The following is a 19857-nucleotide window of genomic DNA, read 5'->3' on the forward strand; positions in this document are numbered from 1 at the left end:
TAGTGTCAGACTGGGGTGCAAAGGGCCCACCAGTAACATTGACTTTGGGGAACCCACTTTTCACCTGCATAAAAATATTACATTACCTTCATAGACAAATTTACCTATATAATATTGAACTGGGTAATTTGAGTAATGAATGATGAGATGCTGCTTTTTTCTATACAAAGTGAATCAAGTGAATTATGCCAAGTACTGCCCATACAGTGGGAATGGGGGCTCCAGATCTGCACAGGGGCCCACCGGGGGATTCCCATTATCCTATGGGCCAGTCCGAGCCTGAATTACAACCACCCAAGAACAGAACAAGTGCAAAATAAACTATATACACTTGAATTAAAGACGCTGATTTTTAAGATTTTTATTACAAGAGTCATCTTTCCACAGTAGTAAAAGCTTTGGCACATACGGTATAAAAAAAAAAAATAAAAAAAAAAAATAAAAACATCACCAACCATAATTACATCAGATTCAATTGCCATCACTTCCCATTTTTCAAAATTACTTTCCAGAATTACTTTCCATAGTTAAGTAGAATGAATCCTCAGAAGATGCAGCAGACATTGATAAATAACACTGAAGGAAGGTCAGGTATTAGTAAGGATTGTGCGGAGAAAGGAATTAAAAATTGTGCATACGGTAAAAGACATCAGTGTCAGAAGCAGCCAATCGGCGCTGCATTGGTAATATTAAAAAAGCAGAATTGGTCCCACGGCGTGCGGCCTTCTAACATACCTACTGACATCAACCCACCCTGTAGCCTATTAACAAAAGTAATACACTGCAGGCGTTTAGGGCCCATAGAAGGCCCTCTTTCACACAGGATTTTTCCCTAAAAGGATCAACATGGTAACACCGCCCAGTATTAAAAATAGCAATATCCCTTTTGGTTTTCCAGATCAAAGTAAGCAAAAATAAAAACAAAAATTACAATCATTGAATACTGAATGGCACGGAAGTACTTCAGATGAACGTCGAAGCATTTGTGTTATCTGCCAGTCAGAGGAGGCGTCCATCCGCCACCACTTTGCTGCTCCGCCACGTCAGCAATAAACGCACTCATGCTCGTCTAACAAGACTTCTTAATTCTTGGTCTGATCAGAATGTTGTGTGTCTGCTTGAAGACCCAGTGGAAGGAAACACTCAATGGGACATTTCACATTCTGCGAAAGGAGAACGAAAAGGGTTACAAAAACCACAGAAAAGGAATGGGGTCAAACATGGGGAGAAAAACAAAGATATCTACCCCAAAACTCTAATCATCAAGAACTATACATCACACTTTTTCATAATTGCATTAAATCGCTTTCACGTTCACATAGAATCTCAGGACTAAATGGACCACTCTGGTATTGATCTCAGAGCAGACAACTAGAAATGCACACGAGCATAAAAACAATAAGTTAGAGCTTAATCCATAAAATTGAGACAATTTTTTTTCTCACTTGTCAGTGTGCAGTTTTTTTTTCCCCAATGGACAGCACGCAGACGGACAATACAGTCATGTGGATGAGCCCTAACAGTGGGGGTAGATTCCCATGTAGCATTCAATATAAGGGGAACAGTTTGCCGTGATGTTACTCAGTTCTCATAGTTCATGAAAGCCACAGTGGTATCAACCACTGAGGACTCTCAATTCTAAATATTCTTCAATTTTTGGGGTAATTTTCAAACAAATGTGCAGTCACAGGCAACCAATAAGTCAGTCAACTCTCAAGAACTAAGCGCTCGTGCACACATCCGATTTTCTCCTAATAGTTTGGTTAGTGTTTTCGTTTTTCTTTTAAAAGGTAGAGAAACTCTATTTCTTGCATCTTTTAGGCTGGTTTCACATTAGCGTTTGGAGGCGCAGCGGATGCTCACCGTGAAGCTCCACCCCCTGCCACGCCTCCTCCGGTCAGCTCCGCCTATGGACGCAAGCTTCTGCATGTGGCCTGCATACCCTATTTTTAGCATTTGGTATGCAGACCATGCGCAGGTATGCTTTTGCCACGGCATGTGTCCATTTGACGGTGTGGCGACCTGCTCCAAACGTAACGTGTTGCATTTTGGTGCGATCGCCGCACCGTTAAAAGGACACATGCGGCGGCAAAAGTATACCTGCGCATGGTCTGCGTACCCAATGCTAAAGGTAGGGTACGCAGGCTGCTTGCAGCAGCATGCGCCCATAGGCGGAGTTGACTGGAGGAGGCGGGGCAGGGGGCGGAGCTTCACGGCGAGCGTCCGCTGCGGCTCCAAACGCTAATGTGAAACTAGCCTTAGTCTGTGATAAATAGACAGCACTATGACAGAATCCAAGTGCTATCCGACTTCATTTCATAGACCCATAGACTTTCAGTGCAGAATTTGTTCCAACAGTTGGACATTATCTGTCATTTCCCACAAACAACTCTGTCCACTACAAAAAAAAAAAAAAAAAAAGATATAAGGGCTATTCACGAAAAGCAAGGATAGCACTCAAAAAAAAAAAAAAAGTGCAGTTATTCGTTTACAAGCAATATATGGCACCAATAATCCCATCACAAAAATAAAGATATTGATAGTAAATCATGATGGTTATTTATGTGATTTTAAAGTGAAGGGGAAAGAAAAAAAAAACAAAAAAAAAAACAAACCATAATTAGCGCACCCATACAACTTGAAAAGCGGCACATAAACCCTAGCCAGCCAGGACTTTGGTGTTAGTGAGAGGCAGGGTGCCTATTAGAAAACATTTATTGGAATAAGAGCGTGATGTATACATGCTAAAATTAATTTGCAAAATTGGATTAGCAGAAGACGAAATTTTTTCAGCAAACCTCCTCTAGAATTGCTGCCTCCCTATAAATTTGTTAAATACACATGAATAAAATATTTCCAACGGCTACATAATCTCACGGGTACTTACCAAATTCTGCTGATATCTTTGTGTGTACTGGGAAACCGTGTGACCTGTTGTATCAGGGGCAACAGCAGCACCTGGTCTTCTGCAGTTATCACAGCGCCACCCCTGTCGAAATAAGCAGGATTAGTAAAACACAACACATGCTACAGTTCTGATCTGCGAGACAGCTTCTTTTTTTCATACCCATCTCCCAAGAGCTAAAACTTATTTTTTAGAACATATACTGTAGAGGAGCTTTAGTTGTAGTTTAAAGGTACTTAAAATTACCATCTAAGAATATATAGAGTGGGTACAAAAAGTATTCAGACCCCTATAAAATTTTTCAGTCTGTTTCATTGCAGCCATTTGGTAAATTCAAAACCGTTTTTTTTCTCATTAATATACACTCTGCACCCCATCTTGACTGAAAAACAGAAATGTAGAAATTTTTGCAAATTTATTACAAAAAAAATACAAATATCACATGGTCATAAGTATTCAGACCCTTTGCTCAGTATTGAGTAGAAGCACTCTTTTCAGCTAGTACAGCCATGAGTCTTCTTGGGAACGATACAAGTTTTTCACACCTGGATTTGGGGATCCTTTGCCATCCATCCATCCTTGCAGATCCTCTCCAATTCCGTCACGTTGGATGGTGAACGTTGGTGGACAGCCATTTTCAGGTCTCTCCAGAGATTCTCATTTGGGTTTAGGTCAGGGCTCTGGCTGGGCCAGTCAAGAATGGTCACAGAGTTGTTCTGAAGCCACTCATTTATTATTTTAGCTGTTTGCTTAGGGTAATTGTCTTGTTGGAAGGTGACCCTTCAGCCAAGTCGGAGGTCCAGAGCAATCTGGAAGAGGTTTTCATCCAGGATAGGATACTTGGCTTCATATAGGGTTCCTTCAATTGCAACCAGTTATCCTGTCCCTACAGCTGAAAAACAAACCCCCATAGCCTGATGTTGCCACCACGACCATGTTTCACTGTTGGGATTGTATTGGGCAGGTGATGAGCAGTGCCTGGTTTTCTCCACACATACCACTTAGAATTATCACCAAAAAGGTCTATCTTCATCTCATTAGACCAGATAATCTTATTTCTCATAGTCTGGGATTTTTTTATCAAACGCTATGCAGGCTTTCATATGTCTGGCACTGAGGAGAGGCTTCTGTCGGGCCACTTTGCCATAAAGGCGCGACTGGTGGAGGGCTGCAGCGATAGTTGACTTTATGGAACTTTCTTCCATCTCCCTACTGCATCTGTGGAGCTCAGCCACAGTGATCTTGGGGTTCTTCTTTACCTCTCTCACCAAGGCTCCTCTTCCATAATTGCTCAGTTAGGATGGCTGGCCAGGTCTAAGAAGACTTCTGGTGGTCCCAAACTTCTTCCATTTAAGGATTATGGAAAACACTGTGCTCTTAGGAACCTTGAGTACGGCAGAAATTCTTTTGTAACCTTGGCCAGATCTGTGCCTTACCACAATTCTGTCTCTGAGCTCCATGGCCAGTTCCTTTGACCTCATGATTCTTATTTGGTCTGACATGCACTGAGGTCTTATATCAAGTCCTATCAGTTTACCGTATTTATGGATTATAAGAGGCACTTCCCCCCTCAAATTTGGGGGGGGGGGGGGGGAAGGGGGTGTGTCTCAATGTATATATATATATATATATATATATATATATATATACACACACATACATACACACATATATACACACACACACACACCTTACCGGTACCATTGATGCAGGCTGGGATGAGGGGGTGCCTGGTGGTGCTGCGGGGGTCTCTGCTGACATTTTGTGAAAGGCAGAGCCCCCACAGTTCTGTGGTTTCCTGTGCGGTGGACTCAAGGGAAAAGTGGCCACCGGGGGGGCGGCGCATGCACAGATAGAGATCTCGGCTCGTCACTGAGCCAACACTTCTTGTGCCGCTGCCATTTTCATGTCACCTGACAGGACACCCCACTCCTCCCAGACCAGGGCCTGCAGCATCACCCTACTCCTGCCGGCTCCACTGCCGCTGCCCCCCTATAAACTACATTCGGACTACAAGATGCACCCCCATTTTCCTTCCAAATTTGCGGAAAAAAAGTGCACCTTAGTCCGCAAAATACGGAATTGTTTTTATTTCCCCATTTTTTTATTTTTTTTTTACATGTGATTTTTGGTGCTACGGTTTGCTTACTTTTGGCACGTCATTTTAAATAAAGCTGCTTTATTTGTGATTCTTCCTGGTATCACCTACATTTATTTATACATTTGTGTGGATTACATTGTGTTTCTTCCCTGCATTTCATCGTTAATGCAATTCTACTAGGAAAATCTGGACATAAAACTCAGTGTACACGCAAGAGAAGTTGACATGTTCTGGATTTCAAACATGCACTGCAGGTCAGTTTATGCAACATAACAAAAAATAAAAAAAAACAAAAAAATAAAAAAATGGAGGGCTAGAGACTTCTATAAATCCCATGCACTTTGCTGGAACTATAAGACAAAACCTAAGATAGAAACAAAATGACCCCTGCACTAAATAAAAAGCAATAGTGCATATAAATAACATTGGATAAGAATGATCATTTTATTTCTAGGTCGCCAATATAATCCACATCATTTTATATTATAGAGGGGAATTGTACAGACAATAAAGTACTTAGTAAACAGTTTTTGAGATGGGGAAAAAAAAAAAAAAAAGTGTAAAACGCCACCCCACCAGTGCCAAGGTGTGCCCAAATCAGGATGATCCTAGCCTCTAGTAACCTTACCATGTGTCAAAAGTTATCTCAATGTGAATAAAGGCCGAGCAGGACTGGGGCCTGACTATGGAAAACCAATAATAGGAAGCTATATAAACGTAATGCCCACTATAAAGGGAGGCCACACCCCTTGCAAGCACTAAGTGCAAGAACTAATGCAAAACCAAAAGGAATAAACTGGGAGTCCAAGTTGGCATACATGTAACGTAATGGCCAGTGTGGACCACTTCCTACACCTTACATGTACACCAACTCAGACTTCAGATTTCTTGGGGAGTGTTGCTTTAGGTTCTTACACTCAGTGCATGAATTAGACGAGCTGCAGCGTCCAGCCCCAGCTCATTTAGACAGAACGTGGCAAAAGTGGTGTGAAAAAGCCAAAAAGGCACAATCCTATAGGCGTAATCCTATAGATGATTCAGAGCCATAGCGCCTCACAACTAGAAGACAAACCACCACAAATGAAAACATGCTGAATGCAAGGCACATACCTGTTGTCCTCCATAACATGTACAAGAGCAGATGGCTCCCAAGTATTCCTTTTGCCATTGCTCCCCAACATTATACATTTTTCCGTCATCATAGCAAGTGGCTTCGTCTATAAAAAGAAAATAAAGTGTTTTTAAGAAGCCCGCTACACCTGATAAGGGTTCCCGCAGGCAGGCTACCTTTTTAAAAAGGCAACATAAAAGGCATCACTGCACTACTGCACTAAAAACGGTACATATTATTCAATGAGTATATATATCACACGTATCGCTACTTACGAGGTTCACACTTGAATTCTCCCTTTCCATTTCCTAGACAAGTACAGCTCATCATCTGTCCATTTTCTCCATGGCGGTCCCATTTCTCGCCAATCCTGTGGTTGATTCCATTGTCATGGCACCATTCTAAGAATCATAACAAAAACAGACTAAGAACAAAACCAACAAAGATGAAAAAGTGGGGAAGAAAAGGGACTTTAAACACTGCAAACATTGTGGCATATGGATTATATAGGCCATAAAATATATGGTATAAGTGACACTACCAACTAGTACAGAAATTGATTTAGAGCTGGGAGTCCCAGGTTCAGTGGGTATGGGATCCTATCAATAAGCCTTTATTTTGCCACAAATTCTTGATTTTTTGTATGCAGACTATGGTTTTTTGGAAATATTTCACACACCAAGTGCCAAAAGACAAATGTTGATTTCATGCTATATAGGAATTAGAGATGCGCGAATGTGCTCGGATAAGGTCTTTTCCGAGCATCATAGGGTGCCGAGTGTCGTCAGCATTCTCGAATAACCTTTTAGAGACTACGCGGCTGCTAGCTGCAACACATGCAGGGGATTGCCTGTTTGTTAGAACAGCCACGAGACATGCAGCCGCACAATCTAACAGATTATTCAAACACGCCAAAGAAACTCGGTTAGCACCTGTGCATGCTCGGATAAGACCTTATCCCAGCACATTGGCTCATCACTAATAGGGATGTTTTAGCAGATTAAAGTTAAGAACAATGCAACTGTAAAATAGGAGGGACAGAGTTAAACAACCACTCCAGCATTTTTTTTTTATTGCAGCGCTGGAGTGGTGCTATTAGTGCAAGTTCCATGCCGCCATCATCTTTTATCAGCGCTGCTCTGGCTCCAGCAGTTTGTGACCTGGTGGATCCCTCCAGTGTTTGCTGCAGCAAGCCAGAAGTCACTTTTCAATGCAAGTCTAAGAGTTTTGTTCAGGCTCTCATACTTGCATTGAGAGCTTGTGACAGTTACCTCTGACTTCCGATCAGTCAGAGGTTGTGGTCACAAGACGGCTGCGTGGGACGGCAGGGGCACCAGGAACAGATGAAGATGGCAGCTGAGGAGTATAATATTAGGTGCAGGTACTCTACCTTAGTAGCACCATTCCAGCACTGAAAAAAATTAAGAAAAAACAAAAAAAAAAAAACCCACTGTAGTGGTACTTCAATCTTGAGAAAGGGCTACAGAAACAATGCATCATACTCACTTGATGAATCACATCTGAAGTGTCCACTTCCGTAACCCAGACATGTGCACCAAAGTTTAAATCCAGATTCGGACATACGTTCCCACTCCTGTCCGACTGTGTAATGTGTTCCAGTGAATGTGTCATAACAGGTATCTTCAACAGGTTGAAGTTCGTTTTCAGGCACATCTATCAGAACAATGCATTAAGTGAGACAGCCCAACTAATGGATAGAATATGATGCCTAAATCACAAAACAAGTAAAACATTTGTGAACCTTGAAACATATTTAACAAGTAGATGGACATAAAGTTGAGTGACCGAGATGAGTGAATAAATTAGCATTTTGTTTGTCCGGTGGCTACATCTATAGTCAGTGGTCACCAAATGGTAGTTATACGATCTACCTCTTTACTGCTGGAATCCCCAGCATTTCCATTACATACGCCCAAGTACAATTTGGCAGGTCATTGACAACTGATGTAACTGCTCCACCACTCATCTCTAGTGAGGTAGTTTTTACCATCTGTCAGAATAGCAAGTGTACCTCTGGGCTATATGCGGGACTTGCAGAAGATAAGTCATAAAATGTTCTTGCAAAGTTGGTCATTTTTCTTGAGGAAGATTTTACACACGGAACACAAATTACACTAAAAAAAAAAAAAAATGAATAAGCAATTGTTCTTACCAGTATTACTAATGGTCACCAATTCCTCCAAGACCTTGTGACGATTTAATCCCTTAAGTGCCTCCACAATGATATTGTAAGTGATTCCTTGGGTGAGTCCGTTTAACCTTGCACTAGTAGATGTTCCAGGAACTCTGAACTATATAGAAAGTCACACATTTAAGACATAAGTTAAGGAAATTTTCTGTGGCTGACCCTCAGCCAAACACTGGCTACAACATTATAGAAATGATCATTCACTCTGTTAGAAAAATACAAATTTGTTATCTGCGACTAGATCTAGCATAAGAAAAGGAATAGCACACCAAATATAGGCACAAAAAAGGAACTTTTTTGATTATATATATTTCATTCACACAAGATATAGAATAGCAACATTTCAGGGGATGCACCCTTCATCAGGCTTTGAGTGGAATGTGTGGAAAGTCACACCTTGTTCCCCTACAGTACATTAACTGCTTTTTCTACCACTGGGTCCCTTCTCCCATGGTCAATCGCAATTTCCAAACACTTTCTCTCTGGATTCTTAGTCAGCCCTAAGATTCCATCTCTTCATATACAGGTACAACTTGATCTTCCCTTGTCCAAAAAGGACATTCCACACATATCTGACTCTAGCCTGATGAAGGATACATTACCCCAAACGTTGCTATACTTCACCTTGTGGTGATTAAAAAAAAAAAAAACGCAACTAAAATAAATTTTCATGGCTTTGCTGTGAGAAATGACCTCTCACATTGTACACGCAGTCCAGTTTGTGGACAGCCTGGATATAGAGGAGAGGTTGAGCAGAATGATATATAGGTTTGTTGGAAAAGATTCAGTATAACTTGTATTTTACATATTTTATTCATTGAAATTCCTGGCTTTAGTTTGTGGTGCTACTAGTGATTGACAGCCATCTCTGCATGTACTAGGAAGGCTGTCACTAAACAAGGAGGAACATTGGACTCCTATACACCAGGGATTTCATTGAACATAAAAGTTTTATTGAAAGTTTTCTTACAAAAAGGTATTTAAATCTGATCAGGTTCTCCTGCTCTAACATTTTCTACAGATCAGATACTATTTACAACACAACAGGTTCCCGATAAAATGTGTATGTTTTACTTTACACAATTAGCACAGCAGAACTGAACTTCACAGTGGCCACCTGATGGCATTAAGCAACATATAGTCTTGCTAGCTCACACACTGACACTTAACCGAAAGTACTTCGGTAGGGCAAAAACATTCTATATATACACAATATATAGTAAATATTTCTACATTTGAGCAACTTTACCTCAATCGGAGATTCTTCTTGCCCCACAGGATGACAAGAAATGACATATTCAGTGGTCTCCAAAAGAGGTCTCCAAGAAATTGTGGTGTGTGAGGAAACCTCCTGTACTCCAGTCTCATTGATCTGAGGTCCAAAGGCATGCGGATAAGGCCCATCAAAATCTCCTCTTGGGAGATGGTGTCTGTCAATAATTTCTGGGTACCTCTCTGGTGTAAATGGCCCTGGTCTCACAGGGGAAGCAGTGGTGGGCACAACGGGACTTCTAAAGCCATGTTCTTCAACGACCCTTCCTTCATGAGCTGGATTGGACGGTCTTACAGAGCCTGGAAGTTGGATACCATTACCATTGTCAAACGTTGTCTGTGCAATAAAGGGAGTTCTCTCGGCTTCAGAGGGAACGTCGAGGATTTCTGGGCCTTGGCCAGGGTGAGGGAGGGTTACCAGTACAGGGATCTCGTCTAGCCAAAAAAAAGTGTTAGGAGCAATAAAAGCAAAGCATTAGTTAAAGCAGGCAGCGGCAATGATTTGCTGTCTCCATATCTGTGCGTAGGAGACATGGTACTGAGAAAATTAAAGAAAGACTTTAAATCTACTGCATAATCCAAGAAAGTTGAAACATTCCTATATTTAGTGAGGCACAAATACCTTATGCACTTTTGCTACAAGAATATTTCAGCTTTATACATGGGTTGCCAAATTTCAAAAAATTAAGAGAAATTTTGAATTAAAGAGCAACCTCAACCCAAGGTGTCAATTACATTTGTAAGGAAACAGATGGTTAAATACGACCATTAAATACAGAACTTTCATCAGAATTAAGCTTGTGTCAATATTGTTGCAAGGTTAAAATGTGTATTAGGCTATGGTCACACCATCAATATATAATGTCAGTATTTCACCTCAATATTTCCAAAACCAGGAGTGGAAAAATCAGTTGTAAAGTATAATAGAAACACGTCACCACTTCTGGATTTATCACCCACTCCTGGTTTTGGCTTACAAATACGGTTGTAAGATACTGATCAAATACTGAATGTGATTGTAGTCACAATTTCTTATTCTCACGAGAATAGAGATTAAGTCATGTTTCCTACAAGTCTGGTTCTCATAAATACGATATGTCCAAGATTACAACATTTTTCTTTTAATTATAGGTACCCATCATTTATGATTAATTCAGTCACAAATCAACACACAGATTATGCCTTAAGTCTATTAGCGCAACAAGCGATAAATCGTTGGGGCGGAAAGCGTGCAAATTGCAATGCGCTGGAAGCAGCTCTCTATTATCTGGATTATTCACAGTATCTTGGTGCATTTTCATGTGTTTGGGCTAATTATCACCCACTCCCACCAAAATGCAGAGACCTGCCGCTGGGGACCTGCCTATCCGACTATTCTATAGCATGGTCTTGGTCCGCGGCGGTTTTTACAGTATGTTTTTCTCTAAAATGCTGCAGCAGAGTAAAACAAAATTTAAAAAAAAAAAAAAAAAAAAAAAAAAAAAAGGTATGCGAGATGCAGGTATGTACACACTTGTCTCGGCATGGTGATGGGGGCCTATGGGAAAGTTACAGTAAACATTGGGGAAAAAAAGCTGTATCCCATGCTGTCCTGTCTGTGTACACTTTTCCTTCCTTCCCTGCCCAGGAGTTGTGGTATGGTCAGACACGGCCATTACACAGCAGGGGCACATTTATAAGATTACATCGGCACAGGAACACATCCAATTGTGGAAATTATGATTCCGAGATCTATTGCTTAAAATGAACTTTAGTTCGTGGGACAACCCCTTTAAATAAATCAGCAGTACTGGCCAATTCCCACCACAGTAAGTGTGTGCTACTTTTGGAGAGGTCTGAGGGTGGTGGGGCCACAGTGCATGTATGGTATTTTGATGAAGGGGATGACAGAGCTGAATCTACGCTACATTCAGAAGAGGGCGAAGTGGAAATACCTGTCTTCTTCCGGCCAATAAGAGGCTCACTCTTTTGGTTATTCCTTACAGCAATGACGTAGATGATGTATTCTACATCAGGCTCCAAATCTGATAAAAGGAGAAAATTAAAAAAAAAAAAAAAAAAAAAAAAAAAAAAAAAACACAAAATCACAACACATGTATACAGTTGAGTCCAGCACCAATTTCCACCTCTTCACTACATATCCATGTATTACACAAATACGAAAAAAAATGGGTGCAAAGAAACGGGATGTTACAGTAGGAGTAACAAGTTTGAGAACCATGCAGTAAGACACCAAGAACCATGTGATAAGGACAACGTTGTACTCACTAGTGATGGTGGCTTCAGTGCTTCCTGCTGGAAGGCGAGGCTGATGTTCTTTAGGCACTCCACCCACTCTCTCATACCTAATGATGTATCCTGTAATACGGGAGCGAGGAGGTTGCCAGGAGAATAACAGTGAGTTGGGCGTGCTGGTCAGGAAGCGCAGATTGGAAGGACTGTCTACAGCTGTAAAATAAAAGTTTAAAGTTAAGAAGTTTCTAAAATGAGAAAAATCGACAATATAAAAAAAATGAAGGAAATGGTAACGCAACTCACTACTGGAATTGGCCAGTCTGTGGCTGCTGGGCGGGACAGGGAAAACGGCCTCTTACCTGCAGATATCTGTGGCGCTTTTGATTAGCCAGCCTAGTACAACATCACATGTGCGTCACACAAGGACCATGATGATGCCCTCAGGCCAGCCAAGCAAAAGAAGAGCCGTGGACATCAGCAGGTAAGACGCGTTGTCCCTCTCTCCAGTGAAGCGGCCATAAACCGACTGTTGTGTGCAATAGTGAAGCTGAGGAGGGCACCGCCAACAATAAATACAGGGATACACCAATAGTCAGTACAGATCAATAATGCAGTAAAAGAAAGAAAAAGCTACTGACCAAACACTGGGATCACCACAATAAATCACTAAATATACAAATTTTATTGATTTTCAGACAGAGGAAAACACAATTTAAAAACATTAAAAAGTCACACCATGACAATTATAGTATACCCATGGGGTTAGTAATATAACCCTATAAGACTCCCCTGTCACACTTGTACAGTGTAGATAAAGACAAACAGCTGGTCAATATATTAGATGAATGACAGAATCATGTTGTATCAAAAATATCATATACATATTATACTCAAGAAAGACATTACTGAACTTGAAAGGGTTCAAAGGCGGGCTACTAAAATGATAAATGGAGTTGGTTCACTACAATACCCAGAAAGGTTATCAAAATTAGGTCTATTTACTCTAGAAAAGAGAAGACTTAGGGGAGACTTAATATATATGTACAAGTATATCAGAGGGCAATACAGAGATCTCTCCAATGAACTGTTTGTACCAAGGACTGTGACAAGAACAAGGGGGCATTCTCTTCGTTTGGAGGAAAGACAATTTCTGCACCAGCATAGAAGAGGGTTCTTCATGGTAAGAGCAGTGAGGCTCTGGAATTCTCTTCCTGAGGAAGTGGTGAAGGCCAACTCACTGAATGAATTTAAGAAAGGAATGGATGCTTTTCTTGTGAGTAACAGTGTATAGAAGGTTACGAATAGCATAATATTATAGGTGATGGTTGACCCAGCTTAGGGGAAGGAATTTTTTTCCCTATGGAGAAAATTGGCTTCTACTCTGTGGGTTTTTTGCCTTCCCCAGGATCAACAATGCAGAACAGCTGCACTAAAAATAGGCTGAACTAGATGGACATAAGGTCTTCCTTCAGCCTTCAAAACTATGTTACTATGTTATATGAGTAGAACCCAAATGGAAACACTGTAAGACCAGAATTAGGCTGCTATATACTGAGGAAATGCACCTATAATCAAACTACCCTGTGAGTCAGTGAAAAGACATAATACGAAAGTAAAAAACAAAGGTGCATCTGAGCACTGAATGCAATGGGCTCAGAACCAGGTGACCATCCTCCAAAGTAGCGTATACCATAAGCGCTAAGCACATAGCAGCTATACCATACCAAGGAAAGGGGGAGCCTGTGGAAGTGCCCGACGCGTGTCGCTACCGCAAGGTAGCTTCGTCAGGGGCTAAAGGTAAGGTCTGAAAGACGTAGATTATATACGCTATCTAGAATACAGAATAAGAGACAGCTGCGGTAAATACCTGCGCGGTCGCGTGTAGAGAGAGGCGGAGCTTAGTAGTCAATGACAGCCCAGGGGCACGCACAAGCGTCACTTCCAGCAGAAGAAGGTCATTTGAGCAGCTGTGACCAAAATAGGCTAGTGCGCCTGCGCAGGAGTTACCATTACATATACCCAGTTTACACCCTGAGGGTGTGTGCAGACGCTGCGGATTAATCCGCACGGATTATCTGCGGTTTTGACTGCGGTTTGGTCCTGCGGATTCACCATCTCCACAATTGTGGAGATGGGAACCCGCTGCGGATTCCGCAGAAAGAATTGACATGTCACTTCTTTCTGCGGTTTCAAAACCGCAGCAAATCCGCGCGGATTTTTCCGCAACGTCTACACAGCGGGTTTTTTTTTTTTACCATTCATTTGAATGGTACTGTACACCGCAGCTAAAACTGCTGCGGGTCCGCAGCGGCCAAAACAGCTGCAGAAACTCAGCGGAATCCGCAGCGTGTGCACATACCCTAAGAGGAAGGTCATTTCAGACATTCAGCTGGTAGCGATACCGCATTACTGCGCATGCGTCCACACAAAGAAATAATGTCATAGGAAGAGAGTCATTTCTCCCACTGAATTTATGGCGATACCGCATTATTACATATGCATCCGCACATTAAGATATTGAGTGATACTAAGTTATTGCGCATGCATCCATACACAAAAATAATGTCATGGGAAGAGAATCGTTTCTCCCATTTAAGTTTATAGCGATACCGCTTTGTCACACGTGTCTGCGCACAGGAGCATTCAGAAAGTGTCATCAGGTATATACACCTCACTAAGGAGGAGCGCTAATCACACAAATATATAGATAGTCAAAAGTGCGGCATAAATATCCTCGCAATATGTTTATTGAGGCAAAATGTTTCGACTGAATAAAAATAACATCTATGCATAGTAGGTCCCTACACAGAGAATGACCCATACCCCAAGACATGCATAGCATGTACATGCGTTAAGATTATAAAGATATAATAATTTAGTTACTGCGCATGAGTCCACACACAGACTTAGTGCCATAGGAAGAAAACCATTTCCCCCCATTAAGTTTATAGCAAATGCCACATTATTGCGCTTCCGTCCGCACACAGCAACATTGAGATAGTATAAAAAAAAAAAAAAAAAAATACAGAGTGATTCTCAAATGCATTCCTCCCTAGAGAGGGATACCAGTCACGTAAGAAAATAATCAAGAATGTCGCATAAACATCCACGCAATAAATTTATTGAGGTACAGTATTGAAACTAAATACCAATAATATATATGGATAGTAGACCACTACAAAAACAAAAGACATATACCCTAAGCTATGCGCTAGCACATGTGATAGATATGTAGAAATATAGTCACCACCAACATTTGCGAACTACCAATAAAGCACCTAGGCTACAGTTGTATAGTAGTCATACAAGAATACTTTATGCCGGATATCAAGGGTTGCAATTATGAAAACAAGTTATGTACCGAATATTATAGGTTATAATCAAGACATCTCAAATATTGTACACTTGATAGCTGTGGCATACTAGGCAAGAGCATGTAACAGTAAACCCAAATAGAGAAGACTGAAATCAAGTTCGGGCATAATCCAAAAGACAGCATCGATTATCAAGATACACTTATATTGCTATGCGAGGTAAAATAAAACCATATTTTTATTATTGGGAAAAATTCATCCAAAATTGGTATTAAAATCACCCCTATAGTTTCATTCACACAAAGTGGTTCCATCAACACATCCTATTTTGAGAGTAGAAGCTCGACAAGCAAGATCTATTATTGCACGCCAGAGCAATGGCCATACAAGACATGAGACAGTACCCAGCAATATAATATGCATCATAAAAGCCCAGTAATGGAAAAGAGTGTCCAAAATGATCTCCATATAGGGCATGAATCATTGTCAATCCTGATTTGAAAAATGCTTCATAGGGCTCAATATTGTTGTTATAAATTGGCCATTATCACATAATATCAGTGGAGACAAACAAAAAAATAGTCTTCACTGAACCCAACTGTGGGAAACTATATCCCAAGTGATCCCAAACCGACTGTTGTGGCCAATGGAATGGTATGTGAGAATAGATTTGTACCAACTCTATTTTCTAGCATTTATATGTCAAAATTGCTCATCATGCAAGACTGTGAAGGTCCATTTAAACAAGCTGATAATCGGGGAAACAAGCTATCCTAGGAAAGCTCATTCACAATTATCAGCGTGTCTAAACAGGCCCACAATCAGCAAAATGAGCAACAGATGTACATTTTAAGCAGGCAAGAACATTCAATTATTGCACACAGAACGATCATTTCAACGAGCGTTCTGTGTACATAGAGGTGTTGTCAGCCTGTGTTAACAGGTCAGTTGTCATTTAACAGCCCCGGTCAGCTCCTGTAAAAGGGCCCTTACCTGTTGCTACATCTACACTGACAGGGGAACTGCGGGCATTGTCATTGATGGTGTACAGGTAGATCTTGTAGTCTGTGCCAGGCTGCAGTCCTAAGATATAAAAAGAGCTCATGAGAAGTTGAGGCTCTATAGTAAATTAGGCCAAACATACTCTACACAAAGCCCCCCCAAGATTCATCAGCAATACAACATTACCTGTGACCGTGTAGGTTCTAACGTCAGGTTTGATCACCCTCTGAATAGGAGTCTGACCCCCAGCAGGTACTGCTTCAATCAGGAAGCCAGTAATGGTTTCGGTCTTTGTGCGCCAAGTAAGGGTGACTGTCGTTTCTGTAACATCGGTAACACGAGGACGGCGAGGTGGACTTATATCTAAGAATTAATTAAAATCAGTCATTGAACAAAAGTTTTAACAGTGATAGGAAAATAAATTCTCCCAGGATTAGGAAGTCTAAAGCAGATAGTGAGGGGTCGGTCCTCTGCTTCGGAGAATTTGAGAAGGGATGAGTGACGACTGCTTAAAGTGCCTTGATTCTTACTTTCAAGGGTAGAGATTGTGCCTTGCAGTGGGAGACTCGTCAGTCCATTCTTAATAGCATATACATGCACTTCATACTTAGTAGCAACCTGTTGAATAAAAAAAAAAATAAAGTCAATACAATATTGAAGTTTATAAACATCTAATGGATTTATATGGAACTATAAATATATTTGAACAAGGGACAATAAAGAATGATTTCACGAACACTAGCTCCAATATAGTTGCAGCTGTAGACTGGCTGAAATCAGTTTGCCTTTCCTATTGTTAAAATGGCAAGAATCAGGTTAGGCTCTGAGGAAGTTTGGTAGGAAACTTTGTGGAAGTGTGAGTTGCCCATTCACTATCTCAATCTATCCCCCACTCCCTCAAGATGGCTGGACCATCACTGTAAATACACACCTGTAGATTGTAAGCTCTCACGAGCAGGGGCGTCTTATTTTGCTTTAATTATTGTATTGTTAGCGCTGTTACTTATGACTTGTCAAACCGAAAAAAAGAAATGGAATCAAGAGAAATAAATAAAATAAGATTTTTTATTATACTCAATAAGATAAGATACAATATGTAGAAAATCAGTATGGAAAAATACAAAGGGAATCAGCGATATCCAATTACCACACATAGATTAGAATCCTGGTACAAATAATGTTTTCTAGGTCAAGGCAAAAAAATATAAATCAACTCCCTCTTAATTATCTGTGAAATGCAGCGGCACACAGTACCTTTATATATATGCCTGAAAATCAATATTGTATAAACAAGTACCAACCTATCCATAGTGTGGACTGCAGGACCCCTACGCGCGTTTCGCTTCTTCGGGGGGCGCCTGATTTTCAGGCATTTATACATCATTGGCTGTTTTCCCTCTAACATCCTATGCTCCTTTTATGTCGGCTGACAGTGGGTTATTTTATCTGCGGTCTTCAGACTCCTATTTTAGGATTACATATTTATATATTATATGCACTATGCACTTTATTAAAGGTACTGTGTGCCACTGCATTTCACAGATAATTAAGAGGGAGTTGATTATATTTTTTTGCCTTTACCTAGAAAACATTATTTGTACCAGGATTCTAATCTAATCTATGTGTGGTAATTGGATATCGCTGATTCCCTTATTTTGTATTTTTCCATACTAATTTTCTACATATTGTATCTTATTGAGTACTAGCTGAAGAGCCCGGCGCTGCCCGGGCATAGTAACTAACTGTGGTTAGTTATAACAAACTATAATTATCCTCCATCCCATAGTCCCGTGCCCATATACCCATCATACATATTCGCCATCCCATAGTCGAGTGCCCATATACCCATCATACATGCTCCATCCCATAGTCCCATGCCCATATACCCATCATACATATTCTCCATCCCATAGTCCCATGCCCATATACCCATCATACATATTCGCCATCCCATAGTCCCGTGCCCATATACCCATCATACATATTCGCCATCCCATAGTCCCGTGCCCATATACCCATCATACATATTCGCCATCCCATTGTCGAGTGCCCATATACCCATCACACATGCTCCATCCCATAGTCCCATGCCCATATACCCATCATACATATCCTCCATCCCATAGTCCCATGCCCATATACTCATCATACATATTCGCCATCCCATAGTCCCGTGCCCATATACCCATCATACATATTCGCCATCCCATAGTCGAGTGCCCATATACCCATCACACATACTTCATCTCATAGTCCCGTGCCCATATACCCATCATACATATCCTCCATCCCATAGTCCCGTGCCCATATACCCATCATACATATCCGCCATCCCATAATCCAGTGACCATATACCCATCACACATCCTCCATCCCATAGTCAACCATTATGACATCATAATGAGCGGCGGGGCTTGCAACCTATGATGACATCAGCGTCGCCATGGCAACCATTATGACATCATAATGAGGGGCGGGGCTTGATACGCACACACTGTTTCCCCAGTATGTAGACAGGGGCAAAATTGTTTGGTGAATTGGAACGAGCAGGCTAAAATTTCACCTCACAACATAGCTTAGGACACTCTCGGAGTCCAGACGTGTGACTGTGCCAAATTTTGTGGCTGTAGCTGCGACGGTGCGGATGCCAATCCCGGACATACACTTGAGCTTTATATATTAGATAATAAAAAAATCTTATATTTTATTTATTGCTCTTGATTCCATTTCTTTTTTTGGTTTGATTATTGCTCTAATGGATGAGCCTTATTACTGATAGCCTCCTTGTGGTATTTATACTTATGACTGGTGTTTTGAAACTGTTAATCTGTAAAGTGCTGTGGAATATGTTCGAGCTATATTCATCACCATCGTATAAAGTAAAAACACCGATAGATAGAAAATAGATTTGCTGTCACAGAAAAGAATGAATTTTGCTTAATATTCGCAAATGCCTCAAATTAGAAATGTAGTATAGTTTTCCTGATTGGCCATTTCACTTTCCTCATGTCCAGGCATTGCAGGTCCTTGGGTATCCATGGTTACGACCACTGATAAAGTGACAGCGAGTTGTCATAACCATGAATACTTAACCCCTTAAGGATCGGGGTTATTTTCGTTTTTGCGTTTTTGTTTTTCGTTCCCCTTCTTCCCAGAGCCATAACTTTTTTATTTTTCCGTCAATATGGCCATGTGAGGGCTTATTTTTTGCGGGACGAGTTGCACTTTTGAACAACCCCCTCGATTTTACCATGTCGTGTACTACAAAACGGGAAAAAAATTCCAAGTGCGGTGAAATTGCAAAAAAGTGCAATCCCACACTTGTTTGGCTTTTTTGCTAGGTTCACTAAATGCCAAAACTGACCCACCACTATGATTCGCCAGGTCATTATGAGTTCATAGACACCAAACATGTCTAGGTTCTTTTTTATCTAAGTGGTGAAAAAAAATTCCAAAGTTTGCTAAAAAAAAAAACAAAAAAACACAACACCATTTTCCGAGACCAGTAGCGTCTCCATTTTTCGTGATCTGGGGTCGGGTGAGGGCTTATTTTTTGCGTGCTGAGCTGACATTTTTAATGATACCACTTTTATGCAGACACATTCTTTTGATCACCCGTTACTGCATTTTAATGTATTGTCAGAGATAAAAGAAAAAAAAATGTAATTCTGGGGTTTTGATTTATTTTCTCGCTACGCCGTTTAGCGA

The 19857-nt window shown here is 40.9% G+C and overlaps 1 protein-coding gene across 5 annotated transcripts in view; it reads right to left on the bottom strand.

Moving 5' to 3' along the window:
- Positions 1 to 346: 346 nt before the first annotated feature.
- The window catches only part of FN1 (fibronectin 1), a 75348-nt gene continuing 55837 nt past the window's right edge, over positions 347 to 19857 (bottom strand). For 4 of the 5 annotated variants that reach the window (XM_073553229.1, XM_073553228.1, XM_073553227.1 and 1 more), the window contains 12 exons: positions 16680 to 16767; positions 16336 to 16512; positions 16141 to 16230; positions 11867 to 12046; positions 11533 to 11622; positions 9576 to 10033; positions 8291 to 8429; positions 7624 to 7791; positions 6393 to 6518; positions 6117 to 6223; positions 2888 to 2989; positions 347 to 1163 (listed from right to left, as the gene is read on the bottom strand). In XM_073553229.1, coding sequence (XP_073409330.1) covers positions 1083 to 1163; positions 2888 to 2989; positions 6117 to 6223; positions 6393 to 6518; positions 7624 to 7791; positions 8291 to 8429; positions 9576 to 10033; positions 11533 to 11622; positions 11867 to 12046; positions 16141 to 16230; positions 16336 to 16512; positions 16680 to 16767 — 1806 coding nt within the window. In that variant the 3' untranslated portion in view covers positions 347 to 1082. The remainder of the gene's footprint in view (positions 1164 to 2887; positions 2990 to 6116; positions 6224 to 6392; positions 6519 to 7623; positions 7792 to 8290; positions 8430 to 9575; positions 10034 to 11532; positions 11623 to 11866; positions 12047 to 16140; positions 16231 to 16335; positions 16513 to 16679; positions 16768 to 19857) is intronic. The other variant, XM_073553226.1, reaches the window with a different exon arrangement.

The sequence above is a fragment of the Dendrobates tinctorius genome, unplaced genomic scaffold, assembly GCF_039654945.1.
Source record: "Dendrobates tinctorius isolate UK_male_01 unplaced genomic scaffold, ASM3965494v1 ptg000199l, whole genome shotgun sequence".
NCBI lineage: Eukaryota > Metazoa > Chordata > Amphibia > Anura > Dendrobatidae > Dendrobates > Dendrobates tinctorius.